Genomic DNA, 23,380 nt, shown 5'->3' on the forward strand with positions numbered 1-23,380 from the left:
CCCGGAAGATTTTACCCCCTTCCTGACCAGGCCCTATTTTGCGATTCGGCACTGCGTGATTTTAACGGACAATTCCGTGGTCGTGCGACGCTGTAGCCAAATGAAATTGACGTCCTTTTTTTCCCACAAACAGAGCTTTCTTTTGGTGGTATTTGATCACCTGTGCGATTTTTTGATCATGCGCTATAAACAAAAAAAGAGCATAAATTTTGCAAAAATAACAATATTTTTCAAATTTTTTTATATGAAATTCCCCCCCAAAAAAAATGTAAAAATCAAAATTTTTTAACATTTTCGGCCAATTTGTTTTCTGCTACATATGCTTGGTAAAAAAAAATTGCAATAAGCGTATTTTGATTGGTTTGCGAAAAAGTTATTGCGTTTACTACCTAAGGGAAAGTTTTTTGTCGTTTTTATTGTTTTTTTTTTTTAACGAGTAATGATGGCGATCTGCGTTTTTTTTTGCAGGACTGCGACATTGCGGCGGACAGATCGGACCCCTGACTGACATTTTTGACACTTTTGGGGGGACCAGTGACATTACTACAGTAATCAGTGCTAAAAATATGCACTGTTAATGTAAAAATGACACTAACAGGGAAGGGGTTATTTTTATTGGAGAAGGAGGGGTTAAGTGTGTCCCTAGGGGCGTGATTCTAACTGTTATGGGATGTGGCTTGTTGTGTAACAACAGAGATATACGATCCTACATAGCAGGACCGTATGATCTCTGTTCTTACACAGGGGAGAATGACAGGCGGCTTTGTTTACATTAGCCGCCTGCCTTTCTCCCTCTGTAATGGACGATCGTGAGCAGCCGGCGGACATCGGGTCCGCCGGGCACACGCGCGGGGGTGTCCGTGAACGAGCAGGGGCGGGAGCGTGCCTTCAGCGGCGTGCGCTTGCCCCCTATTGGCTCGCAGGCAAGTGACGTACCCATACGTCACTTTGCCTGCACAGGGCTGACCGCCGCAGTATATGTACTTGCGATGGTCGGCAAGTGGTTAAGAGTTCCCTTCACTGGAACTAAGGGGCCAAGCCCAACCCCAGCCCCTGTGTGCTCCCCGGGCACATGTGCGGGGGTGTCCGTGAACGAGCGGGGGCGCGCCTCCGGCGGTGCGCGCTCGCCCCTATTGGTTCGCAGGTGAGTGACGTACCCATACGTCACTTTGCCTGCACGGGGCTGACCGCCGCAGTATATGTACTTGCGGCGGTCGGCAAGTGTTTAAGAGTTCCCTTCACTGGAACTAAGGGGCCAAGCCCAACCCCAGCCCCTGTGTGCTCCCCGGGCACATGCGCAGGTGTGTCCGTGAACCTAGCGGGGGCAGGAGTGCGCCTCCGGTGGGGCGCGCGCGCCACCGGCGGCACGCGCTTGCCCCCTATTGGCTCGCAGGCGAGTGACGTACCCATACGTCACTTTGCCTGCACGGGGCTGACCGCCGCAGTATATGTACTTGCGGCGGTCAGCAAGTGGTTAAGAGTTCCCTTCACTGGAACTAAGGGGCCAAGCCCAACCCCAGCCCCTGTGTGCTCCCCGGGGACATGCGCAGGGGTGTCCGTGAACGAGCGGGGGCGCGCCTCCGGCGGTGCGCGCTCGCCCCTATTGGTTCGCAGGTGAGTGACGTACCCATACGTCGCTTTGCCTGCACGGGGCTGACCGCCGCAGTATATGTACTTGCGGCGGTCGGCAAGTGGTTAAGAGTTCCCTTCACTGGAACTAAGGGGCCAAGCCCAACCCCAGCCCCTGTGTGCTCCCCGGGCACATGCGCAGGTGTGTCCGTGAACCTAGCGGGGGCAGGAGTGCGCCTCCGGTGGCGCGCGCTCGCCACCGGCGGCACGCGCTTGCCCCCTATTGGCTCGCAGGCGAGGCGAGTGACGTACCCATACCTCACTTTGCCTGCACGGGGCTGACCGCTGCAGTATATGTACTTGCGGCGTTGGGCAAGTGGTTAAGAGTTCCCTTCACTGGAACTAAGAGGCCAAGCTGAACCCCAGCCCCTGTGTGCTCCCCGGGCACATGCGCGGGCGTGTCCGTGAACGAGCGGGGGCGCGCCTCCGGTGGCGCGCGCTCGCCCCCTATTGGCTCGCAGGCGAGTGACGTACCCATATGTCACTTTGCCTGCACGGGGCTGACCGCCGCAGTATATGTACTTGCAGCGGTCGGCAAGTGGTTAAGAGTTCCCTTCACTGGCACTAAGGGGCCAAGCCCAACCCCTGAAAAACAACCCCACACCATAATCCCCCCTTTATCAAATGATTTGGACCAGTGCAGTGAATCGGGTTCTAGAGGTCTAAAGTTCATCTGTGTGTAAAGGCAGGCGTAACAAACTTTTGTTAATCTAGTGAATTGAAAGGACTAGAGCACCAAGCCATATGGATAACTCTACCAAGTGAGCTTCAAACTAATATTTGCAAAGCTTCGATTAAGAGGAATTTATAAATGACCCGTCATCCGTCAGCTGGGGACCTGGAAGCTGTGCGTGCAAAACGCCAGCTGGGGTAGGATCTGAATGGTGGCACTTGTGTTTTCCGGGCTCATCACTCTGTAACATGCTGGATGTACTGACTGAGCTCCCACGGACATCACTGGCAAAATCCCCACTGAAAAGAGGAAGTTGCATGTTTATCATTAATCTCTTTGGTTTCACATGATTCTATATTCTCTATATATTACCCACCCAAACCCTCCCACTTCTACACCCCTGTGGACCAGAGCAATTTCTTTTTTTTTGGCGATTATATCTTGCAAACATTATTTTATATTTTTACGCAATCCATAGACAAAGAAAAGTAACACAACTTTTTTTTTTTTTCTAATTTGATTATGGTTAGTTTAAAAAATATAGTTTCTGTAGAAAAAAAAGTAAACATTTTATTCTATAATTTCCTCTGTTTAAAATGACACAAAAATTATTACTCAATTGCAAATTTTTTACACATATAAAACTTCAAGAGGATCGCTGCACATAAAATGTATTGTACCGAATGTTCATACATAGCAAAAGTGTTCCATGATTAACGTTTTGGGGTTAAAAGCTCAATCCCGAATCATGGAACGCTTTTGCTATGTTTGAACATTCGGTTCAATAAATTTTTTTGTGCAGCGATCCTCTTGACTTTTTCTGTATAAGGTCGGTGGGATGACCAGAAACAATAACTATGTGCTGCTCTCCCTAACTACTGTGGATCTATCTATATCTATATATATATATATATATAAACAAAACAGATACAAAACATCTTTACATTTTTAGGTTAGGAAAAATAGAAATAAACAAAAAGGAAATCAGTGAAAAAATAATAGTTTAGGGGAAGGAGCTAATAAGGGCTGATCGATAAAAAAAAAAAAAAAAGCACTTAACCACTTGCCGACTGCCTAACGACTATTTGCGTCGGCGGTCAGCCCCTCACAGGCAAAGCGACGTAGATCTGCATCGCTAGCCTGTAAGGGTTTTGGGAGCGAGCGCGCGCCGCCGGATGCGCGCTCCTGCTCGGTCACGGACACTGCCTCGCGTTTGCCCGGCGGACAGCGGCCGGGCACTCGCGATCATCCGTGACAGAGGGAGAAAGGCAGGCGGCTAATGTAAACAAGCCGCCTGTCATTCTCCCCTGTGTAGAAACAGTGATCATACGGTTCTTCTACGTCGCTAGCCTGTGAGGGTTCTAGGGAGTGAGCGCGCGTCGCCGGAGGCGCGCTCCCGCGCGGTCACGGACCCCCCCGCGCGTGTGACCGGCGGACCTGATCGTCCGTCGGTCACTTGCGATCGTCAGTGGAGAGGGAGAAAGGCAGACGGCTGATGTAAACAAGCCGCCTGTCATTCTCCCCTGTGTAGAAACAGTGATCATACGGTTCTACTATGTAGGACCGTTGATCACTGTTCTTACACATCAAGCCACATCCAATCACAGTTAGAATCACGCCCCTAGGGACACACATAACCCCTCCCTCTCAAAAAAGTTAACCCCTTCCCTGCCAGTGTCATTTTTACAGTAACAGTGCATATATATAGCATTTATTACTGTAGTAATGTCACTGGTAACCCCAAAAGTGTCAAAAATGTCAGTCAAGGGTCCGATCTGTCCGCCACAATGTCGCAGTCCCGCAAAAAAAAAAAATCGCAGATCTCCGCCATTACGCGTTAAAAAAAAACCCAACAAAAATGACAAACATCTTTCCCTTTGTTAGTAAACGCAATAACTTTTGCGCAAACCAAACAAAATACGCTTTTTGCGATTTTTTTTTAACAAACATATGGTAAAAAAAAAAAAAATTGGCCTAAAATGTTAAAAAATTTTGATTTTTACATTTTTTTGGGGGGGAAATTTCATGAAAAAAAAATGTGAAAAATATTGTTATTTTTGCAAAATTTACACTCTTTTTTTGTTTATAGCGCATGATCAAAAAATCGCACAGGTGATCAAATACCACCAAAAGAAAGCTCTGTTTGTGGGAAAAAAAGGACGTCAAATTCGTTTAGGTACAGCGTCGCACGACTGCGCAATTGTCCGTTAAAGTCACGCAGGGCCAAATCGCAAAATAGGCCCTGTTCAGGAAGGGGGTAAAATCTTCCGGGGCTTAAGTGGTTAAATTTACAAATGATTAAAAATGAAAAAAAAAAAAAAAGTTTAAATATTAATGGTTAAACACATTTACATAAAAAAAAAAATATATCCTAGAATAAAAAGGGAAAAGGGGAGGAAGGAGTTAATTAGAGATAATTAGGATACACTAAGGTTAAATTAATAGGATTTTTTTTTAATTTGTATCTTTCTATCTGGAGTCTAAACAGGGTTTGTATAAACGCTGTCATTTTTGACAGCTAGGAATTGCTGGCAAGTTATACTTACCTGCTCTGTGTAATGGTATTGAACACGGTGGCCCCTAAACCCTCTACTAGGTCCCTTGTCTTAGCTGTAAACTCCTCTTCTCTGAGTGCCCCTTTACCAAGCTGTGTGCTATGGGGGCACTTCTATCGGTGCGCTCCTAAGCCTGACTCCACCCCGCCCCCACTTCCTCTTCACAGGATTTGATTGACAGCAGACGGGCACAAAGTTGGGTCAAAAGAGGAGCCAGGTAAGTGTTTAAGGAAAGCTTATATTGAAAAATGTTTTTACCTCACTGCATAGAATGCATTAAAGTGGTTATAAAGCCTTAAGGTTTGAATTCTATGCATTAAGGTGAAAAACCTTCTGTGCTGCAACTCCCCCCCAGACCCCCCCCCCCTTTTCCTTACCTGAACCCAACCCGATCCAGCGATGTGCACAAGCACAGCAGCTCCAGCTGCCATCGCTCTCCTCGTTGGACAGATTGATAGTCATTGACTCCCGCTGCTGTCAATCAAATCTGGTGACACAGGAGCCGGGGGGTGGGACCGAGTTCCGCTGTCTGTGTCAATAGATGCAGCAGCGGGACTCGGGAGCGAGCCGGCATGGGTGCCCCCAGGGAAAGCAGCTTTCTGAGGGGGGATACCCAATGAAGAAGAGGAGCCTGGAGCACCAGCAGGGGACCCCAGAAAAAGAGGATTGGGGCTGCTCTGTGCAAAAGCATTGCACAGAGCAGGTAAGTGTAACATGTTTGTTATTTTGATCCCCCCCCCCCCCCAAAAAAAAAAAAAAAAAAGATTACAACCACTTTAAGGTAAAAAAACTTTATTCCTCTAGAACCACTTTAACAACTAAGAGGGAGAGGGGGATTCTCGGCCTTTGCGTATTTCCTCTTACTTCCTGCTTTGTCTCCAGACAGCGATAAAAAAATAAAAAATAAAATTTTTTTTTTTGGACTGAGTAATATTTGTATGTTTTGTTTTGTTTTGTTTTGTTAAGAAACTCAGGGACATTTCCACAGGGAAAATTTCATGTGTAATCTTCAAAATTTTCAAAAGTTTCCAGTTATAAGTTACAGCTGTAGATTACAGTTTGTACAATTATAATACAATGTACGCTCACCGGTCACTTTTTTAGGTACACCTGTTCAAATGCTTGGTAACACAAATTGCTAATCAGCCAATCACATGGCAGCAACTCAAAAAATTTAGGCATCTAGACGTGGTGAAGACGACTTGTTGATGTTCTAACCGAGCCTCAGAATGGGGAACAAAGGGGATTTAAGTGACTTTGAACTAGGGATCGACTGATATCATTTTTCCATTGCCGATACTGATATTTTGGCCATTGCATATCGGTATCGGCCGATATGGGCCAATATTTTCGTACATTTAAAAAAAAAAATATTTTTTAATTTTTTTTTACTTGACAGGTACTCTTGTGGAGGGATCTGGGGGTCCCCTCCTCTGCACTTAACCACTTAAGCCCCAGAAGATTTTCCCCCCATTCCGACCAGGGTTTTTTTTTGCGATTCGGCACTGCGTGACTTTAACGGACAATTGCGCGGCCGTGCGATGCTGTACCTAAACTAATTTGACGTCCTTTTTTTCCCACAAACAGAGCTTTCTTTTGGTGGTATTTGATCACATGTGCGATTTTTACTTTTTGCGCTATAAACAAAAAAACAGCGTAAATTTTGCAAAAATAACAATGTTTTTCACATTTTTTTATATGAAATTCCCCCCCCAAAAAAATGTAAAAATCTAAATTTTTTAACATTTTTGGCCAATTTGTTTTCTGCTACATATGTTTGGTAATAAAAAATCGCAAAAAGTGTATTTTGATTGGTTTGCGCAAAAGTTATTGCGTTTACTAAGTAAGGGAACGATTTCTGTCATTTTTGGTGTTTTTTTTTTAACGCGGAATGGCGGCGATCTGCAATTTTCTTTGCGGTACTGCGACATTGCGGCGGACAGATCGGACCCTTGACTGACATTTTTGACACTTTTGGGGTTACCAGTGACATTACTGCAGTAATCAGTGCTATACATATGCACTGTTACTGCAAAATGACACTGGCAGGGAAGGGGTTAACTGTATTGGGGAAGGAGGGGTTAAGTGTGTCCTAGGGGCGTGCTTCTTACTGTGATTGGACATGGCTACTGGTGTAGGAACAGTGATCAACGGTCCTACATAGTAGAACTGTATGATCACCATTCCTACACAGGGGAGAATGACAGGCGGCTTTGTTTACATCAGCCGCCTGCCTTTTTCCCTTCACGGCGGACGATCGCGAGTGACCGGCGGACATCGGGTCCGCCGGTCACACGCACGGACTTCCCTGGGAACGAGCCGGGGTGGGCGCGCGCCTCCGGGGGCTGGCACTCGCCCGCTATTGGCTCACAAGGAAGTGACAGGCTAGTGACGTACCGGTACGTCACTTTGCCTGGCCGGGGCTGACAGCTGCAGTATATGTACTTGCGGCGGTCGGCAACTGGTTAAAAGCATTCAAAACGCCAAGTTTGGCTGTTTTGAATGCTGTCATTCTTTTTAATCTGGCGCTGAGTACCCGGAAGTGATGTCACTCATGACATCACTTAAGGGTTTTTGCATGGAGACCCGATCAGAGCCAAATGCGGCTTTGATCGGGTCTTTGTCGGCCGTGCAGGCTGGTTGCCCACACGAGCCGCCGAAGGCAGCGGGAGGGGGGGGGGGACGTCCCCTCCCGCTCCTTGTAATGACAGCTGAGTGGCTTCTTAGCCACATCAGTTGTCATTACAAGTCAGCCGACCGTCGGCTATGGAAGCCGGTACCGGGGTGATGCCTCTAGCTGCACGCATCACTCCAGTACAAGCACTTTCCCGAAATATCGGTAATATATCGGGGGAAAGTGCATATCAGCCCTCGATATATTGGCTTTGCCTATAATCGGTCGATCCCAACTTTGAACGTGGCATGGTTGTTGGTGCCAGACGAGTATTTCTGGGATTTTCACAAACCACCATCTCTCGGGTTTACAGAGAATGGTGGGAAAAAGAGAAAATATCCAGTGAGCGGCAGTTGTGTGGTGGAAAATGCCTTGTTGACGTCAGAGATCAGAGGAGAATGGGCAGACTGGTTCCAAATGATAGAAAGCCAAAAGTAACTCAAATAACCACTCGTTACATCCAAGGTATGGAGAATACCATCTCTGAACGCACAACACATTGAACCTTGAAGTAGATGGGTTTCAGCAGCAGAAGACCACACCGGGTGCCACTCCTGCCAGCTAAGAACAGGAAACTGAGGCTACAATTGGCACAGGATCATCAAAAATTGGACGATAGAAGATTGGAAAAACGTTGCCTGGTCTGATGAGTCCTGATTTCAGCTGCGACTTTCAGATGGTAGGGTCAGAATTTGGTTCATGGATCCATCCTGCCTTGTATCAACCGTTCAGGCTGGTGGTGGTGGTTTAATGGTGTGGGGGATATTTTCTTGGCACACTTTGGGCACCTTAATGCCACGGCCTACCTGAGTATTGTTGCTGACCATGTCCATCCCTTTATGACTACAGTGTCCCCATCTTCTGATGGCTCCTTCCAGCAGGATAATGCACCATGTCACAAAGCTCCAATCATCTCACCACTGGTTTCTTCACCATGACAATGAGGTCACTGTCCTCCAATGGCCTCCACACTCACCAGATCTCATCCAATAGAGCACCTTTGGGATGTGGTGGAATGGGAGAGTCGGCCACTTTATTAGGTACACGTTGCTAGTACTGGGTTGAACCCCCTTTTGCCTTCAGAACTGCCTTCATTCATTTTACAATTATCTAGGAGCCCCACTAGGGGGTTTTGGTCTAAACAGACCCATGATGTCCCACTTTTGAGACAGAGAAAGGGACTGAGGACAAAGATTCCCCAATCCCTTTCTCTGCCGCCAAGCAGCAGGGTGGATCTGCACAGCACTAGGTGATTAGGGTGTGCCCAGGCACACCTGGCACGCCCTGTGCGTACACCAATGCCTGGAATTAATCTTAAAGTTAGCCGATAAACCTCACCTGAACAAAGATCACCTAAACTCTGAACTTTATGCATTATTGATGACTAACATGGAATAACAATCAACTACTACCATTTTATTACAAAGAGCTCTACAGAGCGATGTCTCAAAGAACAAACAAACAAGGAATAATAAAGGATTAGTACATAGTGGGGTTGAGTTACTAAAGGAACATAGGCTGTGCACTTTGCAAAGTGCATTTGATCTAAAGCTTTGTAAAGAATACCCAATCACATGCAAAGAAAATAAAAAAAAAACTGCATTTTTGCTTGCACATGAATGGATGATGGAAGTCAGCAGAGCTTCTGTTTATTTACTAAGCTCTGCAGGAGTGGTCTCCAAACTGCGACCCGAGGGCCAGATGCGGCTCCTTGCTTGCTTTCAACCAGCCCTTGGGGCATTATTCCTCCCAATGACTCCAACAATGGGGCACAATTCCTCCCCATGACCCCAACAATGGGGCACAATTCCTCTCAATGATCCCAACAAGGGGGCACAATTCCTCTCAATTACACCAGCAATAGGGCACAATTCCTCCCAATGACCCCAACAATGGGGCACAATTCCTCCCAATGACCCCAACAATGGGGCCCAATGACACCAATGATGGGGCACAATTCCTCCCAATGACTCCAACAGTGGAGCACAATTCCTCCCAATGACCCCAACAATGGGGCACAATTCTTCTCAATGACACCAACAATGGGGCACAATTCTTCCCAATGAACCCAATAATGGGGCACAATTCCTCTCAATGACCCCAACAATGGGGCTCAATTCCTCTCAATGACCCCAACAATGGGGCTCAATTCCTCTCAATGACCCCAACAATGGGGCACAATTCCTCTCAATGACACCAACAATGGGGCCCAATGACACAAATGATGGAGCACAATTCCTCCAAATGACTCCAACAGTGGAGCACAATTCTTCCCGATGACACCAACAATGGGGCACAATTCCTCCCAATGACTCCAACAATGGAGCACAATTCCTCCCAATGACTCCAACAATGGAGCACAATTCCTCCCAATGACTCCAACAATGGAGCACAATTCCTCCCAATGACATCAACAATGGGGCACACTTCTTCCCAATGATCCAAACAATGGGGCACAATTCCTCCCAATGACATCAACAATGGGGCACACTTCTTCCCAATGATCCAAACAATGGGGCACAATTCTTCTCAATGACCCCAACAATGGGGCACAATTCTTCTCAATGACTTCAACAATGGGGCACAATTCCTCTCAATGACACCAACAATGGGGCACAATTCTTCCCAATGACACCAACAATGGGGCACAATTCTTCCCAATGACCCCAACAATGAGGCCCAATGACACCAATGATGGAGCACAATTCCTCCCAATGACTCCAACAATGGGGCACAATTCCTCCCAATGACCCCATCAATGGGGCACAATTCCTCTCAATGACCCCAACAATGGGGCACAATTCTTCTCAATGACACCAACAATGGGGCACAATTCCTCCCAATGACCCCAACAATGGGGCCCAATGACACCAATGATGAAGCACCATTCCTTCCAATGACTCCAACAGCGGAGCACAATTCTTCTCAATGACACCAACAATGGGGCACAATTCCTCTCAATGACACCAACAATGGGGCACAACTACTCCCCCTGAAACAAATGATGGGGCATTCTTTTTTTTACCCCACTGAAGGACCTTTTCTACTCCCAATAGCCGCAGTTCGGCACCCATAAATTCTGAAGACAGTAAATTGGCCCTTTGTTTTAGAAAGTTTGCTCTTAGTAAGTCAACCCCAGTGACTCTCTGAGTAGTTATATAGAGTTATATATAGTAGTTATATAGAGTTATATATAGTAGTTATATAGAGTTATATATAGTAGTTATATAGAGTTATATATAGTAGTTATATAGAGTTATATATAGTAGTTATATAAAGGTACAGAAGACACATTCAGAAATGTTCTGCAGATTCTCACTCACTTCAGTTTCCAGGTTGAACTCATTGCAGGAAATGGGTGAGCTTGGTTTTGATTTTCCAAAATCCTTAAAGCTGCTGGAGCGTTGTAAGGACAACTAGAAGGGAATAGAAATGCATTGAATGTAAAAAAGATATCACAAGCAGGAAAACCACAGACAAAGCAATAAGAACATTAGACAAAGAACACAGTGCAGCCAATCCAGGATGTCTCTAATGTAAGATGACCAGACTTTTAAAATGAAATCCGGGGACATTTTTTTTTTTTTTAATGGCAAATGGTAAACTATTTATTTTATAAGCGTATTTCCTCAAATGATCTATGCAGTGTATGTGGGATGTGTTTATGGAACGATTGTATGATATATACGTTATTTCTCACATTTCGTCCATGAGATAACAAAAAATGATACTTCTTAGAATTTTTTGGGATATGACTACCAAATGCTAAGAAGATAAGATAGAGAAAAAAATTATCAATGCATACTTTGTATTTTATTCTTACCAAAGAATTTTGATTCAACAATAAAAATATAAATTAACAATTCAGATGCTTGATTAATACTAGGGATATAGAGAGGGTTAGTGTTAGGCTTACATGGTGGGTTGTTGTTGGGGTTACAGGGGGGGGGGGTACAGGGGATATAGGGAGGGTTAGTGTTAGGCTTACATGGTGGGCTGTTGTTGGGGTTGCGGGGGGGGGGGGGTTTACAGGGGATATAAGGAGGGTTAGTGTTATGGATGCATGGAGGAATGTTCTTGGGGTTACATGAAGGGTTACTGTTGTGATTATATGAGGGGTTATTACTAGGGGATATAGGGAGGGTTAGTTTTAGGGTTACATGGAGGGTTGTTGTTGGGATTACAGGGGCGTTATTACTGGAGATATAGGGATACATGGAGAGTTGTTGGGGTTACATGAAGGGTTAATGGGGGGTTATTACTAGGGATATAGGGAGGGTTAGTGTTGTGCTTACATGGAGGGTTGTTGGGGTTGCGTGAAGGGTTATTGTTGTGGTTAAGGGGAGGTTACTACTAGGGATATAGGGTGGGTTAGTGTTAGGGTTACATGGAGGGTTGTTGGGGTTACATCAAGGGTTATTGTTTTGGTTAAGGGGAGGTTATTACTTGGGATATAGGGAGGGTTGTTGTTGGGATTACAGGGGCGTTATTACTGGAGATATAGGAATACATGGAGGGTTGTTGGGGGTTACATGAAGGGTTAATGGGGGGTTATTACTACGGATATAGGGAGGGTTAGTGTTAGGGTTACATGGAGGGCTGTTGTTGTGGTTAAGGGGAGATTATTAATAGGGATAAAGGGAGGGTTAGTGTAAGGGTTACATGGAGGGTTGTTAGTGTTATATGAAGGGTTATTGTTGTGGTTAAGGGGGGGGGGGGTTATTACTAGGGACATAGGGAGGGTTAGTGGTAGGGTTACATGAAGGGTTAGTGTTAAGGTTACAGAGTGGGTTAGTGTTAGGGTTACATGGAGGGTAGTTGGGGTTACATGAAGGGTTATTGTTGTGGTTAAGGTGAGGTTATTACTAGGGATATAGGGAGGGTTAGTGTTGGGGTTACATGGAGGGTTGTTGGGGTTACATGAAAGGTTATTGTTGTGGTTAAGGGGAGGTTATTACTAGGGATATAGGGAGGGTTAGTGTTAGGATTACAAGGAGGTTATCGTTGGGGTTACAGGAAGGGTAGGGTTAAATCAGGGGTTATTGTTAAGGTTACAGGAAGGGTTACATAGGGAGTTATTGTTGGAGTTACATGAAGGGTTAGTGTTTTTGTTGTGATTATAGAGTGGGTTAGTGTTAGGGTTACAGAGTGGGTTGGTGTTAGGGTTACATGAAGGGTTAGTGTTAGGGTTACAGAGTGGGTTAGAGTTTGGGTTACATGGAAAGTTGTTGGAGTTACATGAGGGGTTATTGTTGTGATTACAGAGTAGGTTAGTGTTAGGGTTAATCGGAGGTACATGTTTCAGGGTGGGTTGGATCTTATGATAACAGGAAGGTTTAGTGTTAGGGTTACAGGGAGTCTTAGTATTAGAGGTACAGTTAGTGTTAGGGTTATGGGGAGTCCTAGTATTAGAGGTACAGTTAGTGTTAGGGTTACAGGGAGTCTTAGTATTAGAGGTACAGTTAGTGTTAGGGTTATGGGGAGTCCTAGTATTAGAGGTACAGTTAGTGTTAGGGTTACAGGGGGTCCTAGTATTAGAGGTACAGTTAGTGTTAGGGTTACAGGGAGCCCTAGTATTAGAGGTACAGTTAGTGTTAGGGTTACAGGGAGCCCTAGTATTAGAGGTACAGTTAGTGTTAGGGTTATGGGAAGTCCTAGTATTTGAGGTACAGTTAGTGTTAGGGTTATGGGGAGTCCTAGTATTAGAGGTACAGTTAGTGTTAGGGTTATGGGGAGTCCTAGTATTAGAGGTACAGTTAGTGTTAGGGTTACAGGGAGTCCTAGTATTAGAGGTACAGTTAGTGTTAGGGTTATGGGGAGTCCTAGTATTAGAGGTACAGTTAGTGTTAGGGTTATGGGGAGTCCTAGTATTAGAGGTACAGTTAGTGTTAGGGTTACAGGGAGTCCTAGTATTAGAGGTACAGTTAGTGTTAGGGTTATGGGGAGGATTCATATGAGGTCTACAGAGGATTTAGTGTTAGGGTTACAGGTAATAGGCTTATAGTAAAGGTTAGTGTGAGGGAGGCCTTAAGGTGCCACATTGCTTTCTATACCAAAAACTAGCAGGGCTAAGCTCCCGGAGATGGAACCTGATGCGTCTTCCCACAATCCCTTGCTCCTGGAAACATGTATCGGCTGGTAATTGTCTCTTTATGGAGATCTGTACCCACAGAACAACTGAATCTACAACACTGAGAATTCTGTGTGCTTACATATACAGTAAAGACATGAACTGTCTGCTATAAGGAGGACTCTTCAAAGGTAGAACTCTTGGCTGCTCGCAGTGCGGTTTCTGCTTCTGGTCAGGATGCTACAACCTCAGAGTCTCAGCATGTAGATACAGTTTGCTTTAACACCTCCAATGCTGCACCCTGCACATGCAGAGCTCTTACAGGAAACTTGCTCACCCCTGACAAGCAGGGAGGAAGTGGCACCAAATGTGTCAAAGTTTGACTAAGCAGAGCAGCGAACCCCAGGATGGGAAAAATAAAATTTGCATTATTACTTGATTAGGATGGAAAGAAAAAAGATTCACTGCAGCTGCCTGAAATGCAAATGATTTTGTCTAGACAGTTGTCAGACCATAGGTCTAGTATTAGAACCTTCTGACCAGCTGCTGAGGAGCTACGCGTTTCACTATACATTAACCACTTAAGCCCTGGAACACTTGCACAAAGTTAGGGATTTTGTAGGATTAGAATCAGGTGAATGATTACCCAAATATTCCAAGCAGGTGCTAATGATCATCAATTTCATATGTAGGTTGACCATTAACCACTTAAGCCCCGGAAGATTTTACCCCCTTCCTAACCAGGGGGTATTTTGCGATTCGGCACTGCGTGACTTTAACGGACAATTGCGCGGTCATGCAACGCTGTACCTAAACGAATTTGACGTCCTTTTTTTCCCACAAACAGAGCTTTCTTTTGGTGGTATTTGATCACCTGTGCGATTTTTTGATCACGCGCTATAAACAAAAAAAGAGCGCCAATTTCGCAAAAATAACAATATTTTTCACATTTTTTTAAATGAAATTCCCAAAAAAAAAATGTAAAAATCAAAATTTTTTAACATTTTCGGCCAATTTGTTTTATGCTACATATGTTTTGTAAAAAAAAATCTCTAAAAGCGTATTTTGATTGGTTTGCGCAAAAGTTATCGCTTTTACTAACAAAGGGAAAGATTTTTGTCATTTTTTTTTTTTAACGCGTAATGGCGGGGATCTGCAATTTTTTTTGCGGGACTGCGACATTGCGGCGGACAGATCGGACCCTTGACTGACATTTTTGACACTTTTGGGGTTACCAGTGACATTTCTACAGTAATTAGTGCTATACATATGCACTGTTACTGTAAAATGACACTGGTAGTGAAGGGGTTAACTTTTTTTGACAGGGAGGGGCTGTGTGTGTCTCTAGGGGCGTGATTCTAACTGTGATTGGCTGTGGCTTGAGGTGTAGGAACAGTGATCAATGGTCCTACATAGTAGAACCGTATGATCACTGTTCCTACACAGGGGAGAATGACAGGCGGCTTGTTTACATCAGCCGACTGCGTTTCTCCCGCTGTCACGGACGATCGTGAGTGAGCGGCGGATATCGGGTCCGCCACTCACACACGCGCGGGGGTCCGTGACCGTGCGGGAGCGCGCCTCCGGTGGCGCGCGCTCGCTCCCCAGAGCCTCACAGGCTAGTGACGTATCGGTACGTCACTTTGCCTGTGAGGGGCTGACCGCCGCAGTATATGTACTTGCGGCGGTCGGCAAGTGGTTAAGTCTCGGTTCACACTACGTTGCTCCGACTTAGGGGGCGACCTGTGAAGTCGCTCCCAGGTCCCCCCGAAGTAGTACAGGACCCTTTTTCTAAGTCGGAGCAACTTGTGTCGCTCCTATTAGAACCGGTCCTGTACTACTCAATGGACCGCGACAGTGCGCGACTTGCCAGGCTGACCAAGTCGCCTGACAAGTCGTATTAGTGTGAACCGGCACTAAGGCTACATTCACACCTGAGCGTAGCGTTTTTCGCCGCGATTTTACTGCGATTTTTGCGGCGTTTTTTACCGCGATTTTACCGCGATTTTTACCGCGATTTTTGTGCAGGCGTTTTTAGATTGAATAGAGATCAATGGAAAACGCCTGTAATCTGCCCAAAAAGAAGCTCATGTACTTTTTTGAGCGTTGGGCGTTTTGTATACAGCGTCAAAACGCTCAGATGTGAACAGGGGCCATTGAAATGAATAGGATTTGTCTTGTTGGGCGTTTTGAGAGCTGATCCTAGAGCAGAAAAACGCCCCAAAAACGCCCCAAAACGCCTAGATGTGAACGGAGCCTAAAAAGTCCAAAAAACAAACAAATAAAAGAAAACACAAAATACCCCTGTGGCTCGTTTTACTCTGGCATAGCATTGGAATAAATGATCACATTCTTTTAGAAAAAGCGCTGTTGTAGCCTTACAAGTGTACAAGCTGTATATCTACTGCCATTTTGTTGTAGCCTGTAGGTAAGGAAATCCATCCCTTCCATTCCATCTTGCCTCATATAATAAAATATACAATTGGTTTTGTTCAATCTTAAATAGAAACATCTTGCAATTATAGTTCAGGCAGGCCATTGAAGTTAGCATGGATGTGCACCCCAACTGCCCTTTTGGGGGGCTTTGGTGAAATATCAGGGTTCTACACAGACCCCTGATGTCCTACATTTAAAACTGAGGACAGAATGGAGGTGCAGATGCTTAATCTGATCCCCCTGCAGCACAGCCAGAGGGAGGGAGAGGACTGAGGGAGAGGAAGAGAAGCCGGAAGCGCTGCAGGGGGAGAATCAAGAGGTTGGGTATCTGCAATAAAGCAGTACATCTGGTCCTTCTGCTCAGTAGGTGCTCAGACTCCCCTTTTGAAGTAATAGAACACAGGCTGGGTACAGGAGGGCAGGCTGTGCTGCCTTATCATCAGCCCTGGCACACAGGAGTATAAGGGTGTGCCCAGGCACATCCGGCACACCCGGACGTCTATGGAAGTTGGACCAAAGCTGATGTCAGATACAACAAAGTTACAGAGGTGAAGCGACCACTTCCCCTATTAGGTCCAATGCAGATCTATCTGTCTTGTGAGATTTTGCCTGGCAGGATGGTGGATGGTGGATGGTATATATGTGTTGCCTAGGTTTCTCACCTACATGTGGTGGGGGCTCCATGGTTTATAGCTGATGAGGAGAAAACAAACTTTTTGCTTTCTCAGAATCCTAATCAGTCCTATTTTGAGTCCTGGATCTCAGAAGGCTTTGTAAAGCTTTAGGTGGGATAAAGCCTCCATCCTTAGGGCCACATCTTACTTGGTGGTATCCAGACCTCATTATTAGTCCCAGCTGTCCATAAATCTTTACACTGTATATGTGATCTAAATGATGCTCCGGATTCTCTCTCCTTTATATATCTGAGCTAACTGATGATCAGGGCTCTCTCTCTCCTTTAAACATAGGCGTGTGCACTGGGTGTGCCGGTTGTGCCTGGGCACACCTTAATCACCCCATTCACAGTAGCTATTATTGTTCTGTGTGCCAGAAGGCACTTTTCCTCCTACTGATACCAATGATGGGGCACTATTCCTCCCACTGACACCAATGATGGAGCACTATTCCTCCCACTGATACCAATGACGGGGCACTATTACTCCCACTGATACCAATGATGGGGCACTATTCCTCCCACTGATACCAATGATGGGGCACTATTCCTCCCACTGATACCAATGATGGGACACTATTCCTCCTACTGATACCAATGATGGGGCACTATTCCTCCCACTGATACCAATGATGGGGCACTATTCCTCCCACTGATACCAATGATGGGGCACTATTCATCCCACTGATACCAATGATGGGGCACTATTCCTCCCACTGATACCAATGATGGAGCACTATTCCTCCCACTGATACCAATGATGCGACACTATTCCTCCCACTGATACCAATGATGGGGCACTATTCCTCCCACTGATACCAATGATGGGACACTATTCCTCCCACTGATACCAATGATGGGGCACTATTCCTCCCACTGATACCAATTATGGGGCACTATTCCTCCCACTGATACCAATGATGGGACACTATTCCTCCCACTGATACCAATGATGGAGCACTATTCCTCCTACTGACACCAATGATGGGGCACTATTCCTCCTACTGACACCAATGATGGGGCACTATTCCTCCTACTGACACCAATGATGGGGCACTATTCCTCCTACTGACACCAATGATGGGGCACTATTCCTCCTACTGACACCAATGATGGAGCACTATTCCTCCCACTGATACCAATGATGGGACACTATTCCTCCCACTGATACCAATGATGGGGCACTATTCCTCCCACTGATACCAATTATGGGGCACTATTCCTCCCACTGATACCAATGATGGGACACTATTCCTCCCACTGATACCAATGATGGAGCACTATTCCTCCCACTGATACCAATGATGGGACACTATTCCTCCCACTGATACCAATGATGGGGCACTATTCCTCCCACTGATACCAATTATGGGGCACTATTCCTCCCACTGATACCAATGATGGGGCACTATTCCTCCCACTGATACAAATGATGGAGCACTATTCCTCCCACTGATACCAATGATGGGACACTATTCCTCCCACTGATACCAATGATGGGGCACTATTCCTCCCACTGATACCAATGATGGGACACTATTCCTCCCACTGATACCAATGATGGGGCACTATTCCTCCCACTGATACCAATTATGGGGCACTATTCCTCCTACTGATACCAATGATGGGGCACTATTCCTCCTACTGACACCAATGATGGGGCACTATTCCTCCTACTGACACCAATGATGGGGCACTATTCCTCCTACTGACACCAATGATGGGGCACTATTGCTCACACTGATACCAATGATGGGGCACTATTACTCCCATTGATACCAATGATGGAGCACTATTCCTCCCACTGATATCAATGATGGGGCACTATTCCTCCCACTGACACCAATGATGGGGCACTATTCCTCCCACTGATACCAATGATGGGGCACTATTCCTTCCAATGACACCAATGAAGGGGCACTATTCCTCCCACTGACACCAATGATGGGGCACTATTCCTTCCACTGATATCAATTATGGGGCACTATTCCTCCCACTGACACCAATGATGGGGCACTATTCCTCCCACTGATACCAATGATGGGGCACTATTCCTCCCACTGACGCCATTGATTGGGCACTATTCCTTCCACTGACGCCAATGATGGAGCACTATTGCTTGCACTGACACCAATGATGGGGCCCTATTGCTCCCACTGACGCCAATGATGGGGTACTATTGCTCCCACTGACGCCAATGATGGGGCACTATTCCTCCCACTGACTCCAGTGATGGGGCACTATTGCTCCCACTGACACCAATGATGGGGCACTATTGCTCGCACTGACACCAATGATGGGGCACTATTGCTCGCACTGATACCAATGATGGGGCACTATTCCTCTCACTGATACCAATGATGGGGCACTATTCCTCCCACTGATACCAATGATGGGGCACTATTCCTCCCACTGATACCAATGATGGGGCACTATTCCTTCCACTGATACCAATGATGGGGCACTATTCCCCCCACTTGACCACTAAGCCTGAGGCACGGTTTACTGACGCTAGAGCATTTTCTACTCCTACAGTCCACCCCCCCCTAAAGTATGAAAGACAGTAATCTGGCCCTTTGTTTAAAAAGTTTGGAGACCCCTGGCCTAGTCTATATTAAATCACATGACTTATTATAGATAGCTGTGGTGTAGCTGGTATACACTAAAACTCTACCAGTAGAGTACAAGCACTGACAGCAAAGCTTGCATAAAGTGAAATGAGTCACAAAGTCATCCAGCCTATCATTCCAGAAATAGCGAATATAGCAGAAAATTGCAAAAATACAAAACATCAAAAAAAACGACAGCAAAATTTTCTTCTGCAGATACATAACCTGACCTTTGTGACAAAAGTGATGCGTTGTAATGGAGAACTGCAAAACATTTATCAATATTACCCATTTTTGGACTGGAAGGATTTGCCCCCTTAATGACCAGGGCATTTTTTTGCATTTCGGCACTGCGTTATTTTAATGGACAATTGCGCAGTCTTGCGACGCTGTACCCAAATAAAATTGATGTCTTTTTTATTCCCCACAAATAGAGCTTTTTTTAGTGGTATTTAATCACCTGTGTGATTTTTATTTATTGCGCTAAAAAAAAGATCGACAATTCTGAAAAAAAAAGAATGTTTTTCACTTTCTGCTATAAAACATTCCCCTCCCCCCCAAAAAAAAAAAATCAAAAATCAAAATTTTTCATCCTTTTAGGCCAATTTGTATTCTGCTACGTATTTTTGGTAAAAAATAAATCCCAATAAGCGTATTTTGATTGGTTTGCGCAAAAGTTATCGCGTCTACAAGCTAGGGGAAAGATTTATGTCATATTTTTTTTTTTTTACTAGTAATGGCGGCGATCTGAGATTTTTAGCGGGACTGCGACATTGCGGTGGACAGATCGGACCCCTAACTGACATTTTTGACACTTTTGGGGGGACCAGTGACATTACTCCAGTAATCAGTGCTAAAAATATGCACTGTTACTGTAATAATGACACTGGCAGGGACGGGGTTAACTCAGGGGTGATCAAAGGGTTAAGTGTGATCCTGGGGGGTGTTTTCTAAATGTATGGGGAGGGCTTGTGAAATGAACACAGAGTCCTGTGATCCAATATAGGAGGATCACAGACGCCCTGTGTTCATTTCAGGGAGAACAACGGTCTGCTGTGTTTACAACAGCAGACCGTTACTCTCTCTCAGCGGGGAGCGGTCGCGGGTGCCCAGCAGTAATCGCAGTCTCCGGCTCTGTGGATTGGCATCCCCACTGCCTAGTAGGAGCGGGAGCGCAGCTGAGCCAGCTTGCCGCAGTATATATGGCTTAGGCTATATATTGGCTTTGGCTGGTTTCAATCACAGCCAGTGAGCCAATCAGGAGACTGAGAGGGCGGGGCTGAGTCACGGCTCCGTGTCTGAATGGACACACAGAGCCACGGGTCAGGAGCATACCTGCTTGGGTGCCCCCAGAACAAGCTGCTTGGCGTGGGTGCACCTGGCAGAAGGGAGGGGCCAGGAGCACCGACGTGGGACCCTAAAAGAGAAGGATCCAGGCTGCTCTGTGCAAAACCAAGGCACAGAGCAGGTAAGTATTACATGTTTGTGTATTTAAAGAAAAAATTACTTTAATATCCCTTTAGCGTATTTTTATTCAATTCATTAATTAATTAAAATTTTATTTACTCATTTATGAAACTGATATTTTTTCAGCCCACAAATATTTGTAAAATATTCCATGCGGTCCTCAAACAGAGGATCTGACCCTTCCTCATCCCAATCAGAACAATCTTTTTCATTTCTCATTTACACTTTAGTTCCACAGATTGGATATCACTTGTTAGTCATGATCTCAGAATATTACATCAATAGATGACCTATTTTGCTGCCCATGTTTGAATATGGTTAGCATTAAAAATAATTTAAAAATAAAAATAATTTTATAATAAATAATAATAATAATAATAATGATAATAATAATAATAATAACAATAAAAAAAATTATAATAATTGAGTTGATATATTATAAATATATATCTATGTATATATATATATATATATATATATATATATATATATATTATAAATACAGTATATATATATGTAGCACCCTACAGGTAGGTGCTAGGTAAATATATAGTGGGCCTTGTCTGCCTAACAGCAGGGCTGTGATTTGTTAGGGTGTCAGGGCTTCCAGATGTGCCTGCTGAAGGGAGAAGTCTCCCCACTGGCTCCTGTGAGAGGCTTCTCATAGGGCAGTGGAGGAAGCCCAATCAGGGGACACATCCAAGCTTGTAACTACCCCAGAAGGCCGATTATGCTGCAAAGGATTCTGGGAGTGGGTATAAGTTTGGGGCAAATGCGTGACACGGTGTCTTTGGCGGGAGCAGAGTCCCAGGAGGGAGAGTGCGGCTGTCTCTCCTCCTGTCTGAGGAAGTGGAATTCTCGGGGTGTCGCCTTGGAGTCCAGAGAGTGCTGAGTTGAGCTGAGGGGATCCGGTGTGCCGACAACCAGCGGAGAGCGAGAGGGGTCCAGTCCCAGGAAAGCCTACACAGGTCGTGAGTACTGAGGATTGCCCCTGGGGGTCTGCCTGAAGTCAGAGGGGACCACTCCGGAAGAGGTTCTGGGATCCAGTGTCAGCTAGTTGAAAGGGGGTTCGTAGGTTGAGGACCCTGAATTTACAGAGGGGGGTACATAGTCAGTGAATCCCGAAGAGTTCAAGGTTAAAGGGGGCACCTGCAGTTGGGCCCTGAATTGTACAGAGTGTGTCAGTTGAGAGTTGCAGCTTTACAGAAATCTACAACGTACTACCTTAAGCCAGTGGCGTAGCGTGGGTTGTCAGCACCCGGGCAAGGCAAGTAATTTGCGCCCCCTAAGCCGCGGGATTTTAGCACTCGAGTCTCTTCCACTAGATTAGTTAAAGAAACCCTTACCCCCTAAGCACATGTATTGTTTGTTATGAAAATACTGATGTAATTAAAGTAAAATGCACACTAAATACAAGTTTGAATGACCAGCGTGCTCCCTTTCAATGCAGAGAGACCAGCATGTCCCCTTTCAATGCAGAATGACCAGCGTGCTCCCTTTCAATGCAGAGAGACCAGTGTGCCCCCTTTCAATGCAGAATGACCAGCGTGCCCCCTTTCAATGCAGAGAGACCAGCGTGCCCCCTTTCAATGCAGAGAGACCAGCATTCCCCCTTTCAATGCAGAATGACCAGCGTGCCCCCTTTCAATGCAGAGAGACCAGCGCGTCCCCTTTCAATGCAGAATGACCAGCGCGCCCCCTTTCAATGCAGAATGACCAGCGCGCCCCCTTTCAATGCAGAATGACAAGCGTGCCCCCTTTCAATGCAGAATGACCAGCGCGCCCCCTTTCAATGCAGAATGACAAGCGTGCCCCCTTTCAATGCAGAATGACCAGCGTGCCCCCTTTCAGTGCAGAGAGACCAGCGTGCCCCGGGTCCACCCTTTTTTGAAGCCTATTAGAGCCTCTGGCTCTAATCAGGTGATTAAAAAAAAAAAAAAAAAACACTCTGTGACAGCACCAGGCTGCTGACTCACTGCTAAACTGACTGAGCAGTGAGGAGAGGCGGCATAGGCAGGGCTTGGTTTGCAACGCCACCCCACCCTACACCAATGGACAGGTGAGGCACAGTCCAGCCCCTCCCCGCTCCTCCCCGCCATTTTCAGCCATGATGTCCAGGGCGGCCGCGCTGGACATCTCCCAGCCTAAAGATGGAGGCAGCCACAGACAGTGTGTGAACTGTGTATGTCATAGTCAGACAGACAGAGTGACACTGCTGATGCGCCCCCCCAGATGTTGCGCCCGGTGCGGTCCGCCCCCCCTGCACCCCCCACGCTACGCCACTGCCTTAAGCCAGTGCAAGGCGGGAGGGAAGTATTCAGTGACTTTGCAGTACAGCAGTGTCAGTAATTCTACAATTCACAGTCCTGGGTCTTCTGGACTTATATTCGAGGAACCAGCACTTCTATCAAGCTACAGTGTGTCCTCAGTGTCAGTTAGCGTTGGCTGGCGTCAAGGAAGCGTCAACTGGCATTTTTCCTGGATTAAGTCCCAAGTGTAATTAGTTAAGCCAAAGGAGTATCCCACTCATTCCCTTCTCCCATCCCTCAAATACAATAAAAACCACAAAACCAAGATGCCGGAGTTGTCAATGT

The 23,380-nt window shown here is 45.9% G+C and overlaps 1 protein-coding gene across 1 annotated transcript in view; it reads right to left on the minus strand.

The window, feature by feature from the left end:
- SASH3 (SAM and SH3 domain containing 3) overlaps positions 1-23,380 on the minus strand; it is an 81,556-nt gene that overhangs the window by 47,628 nt on the left and 10,548 nt on the right. The window contains exon 2 of the mRNA XM_082263614.1: positions 10,855-10,947. Coding sequence (XP_082119740.1) covers positions 10,855-10,947 — 93 coding nt within the window. The remainder of the gene's footprint in view (positions 1-10,854; positions 10,948-23,380) is intronic.

The sequence above is a fragment of the Pelophylax lessonae genome (genome assembly GCF_965119305.1).
Source record: "Pelophylax lessonae genome assembly, chromosome: 7".
Classification (NCBI taxonomy): Eukaryota; Metazoa; Chordata; class Amphibia; order Anura; family Ranidae; genus Pelophylax; species Pelophylax lessonae.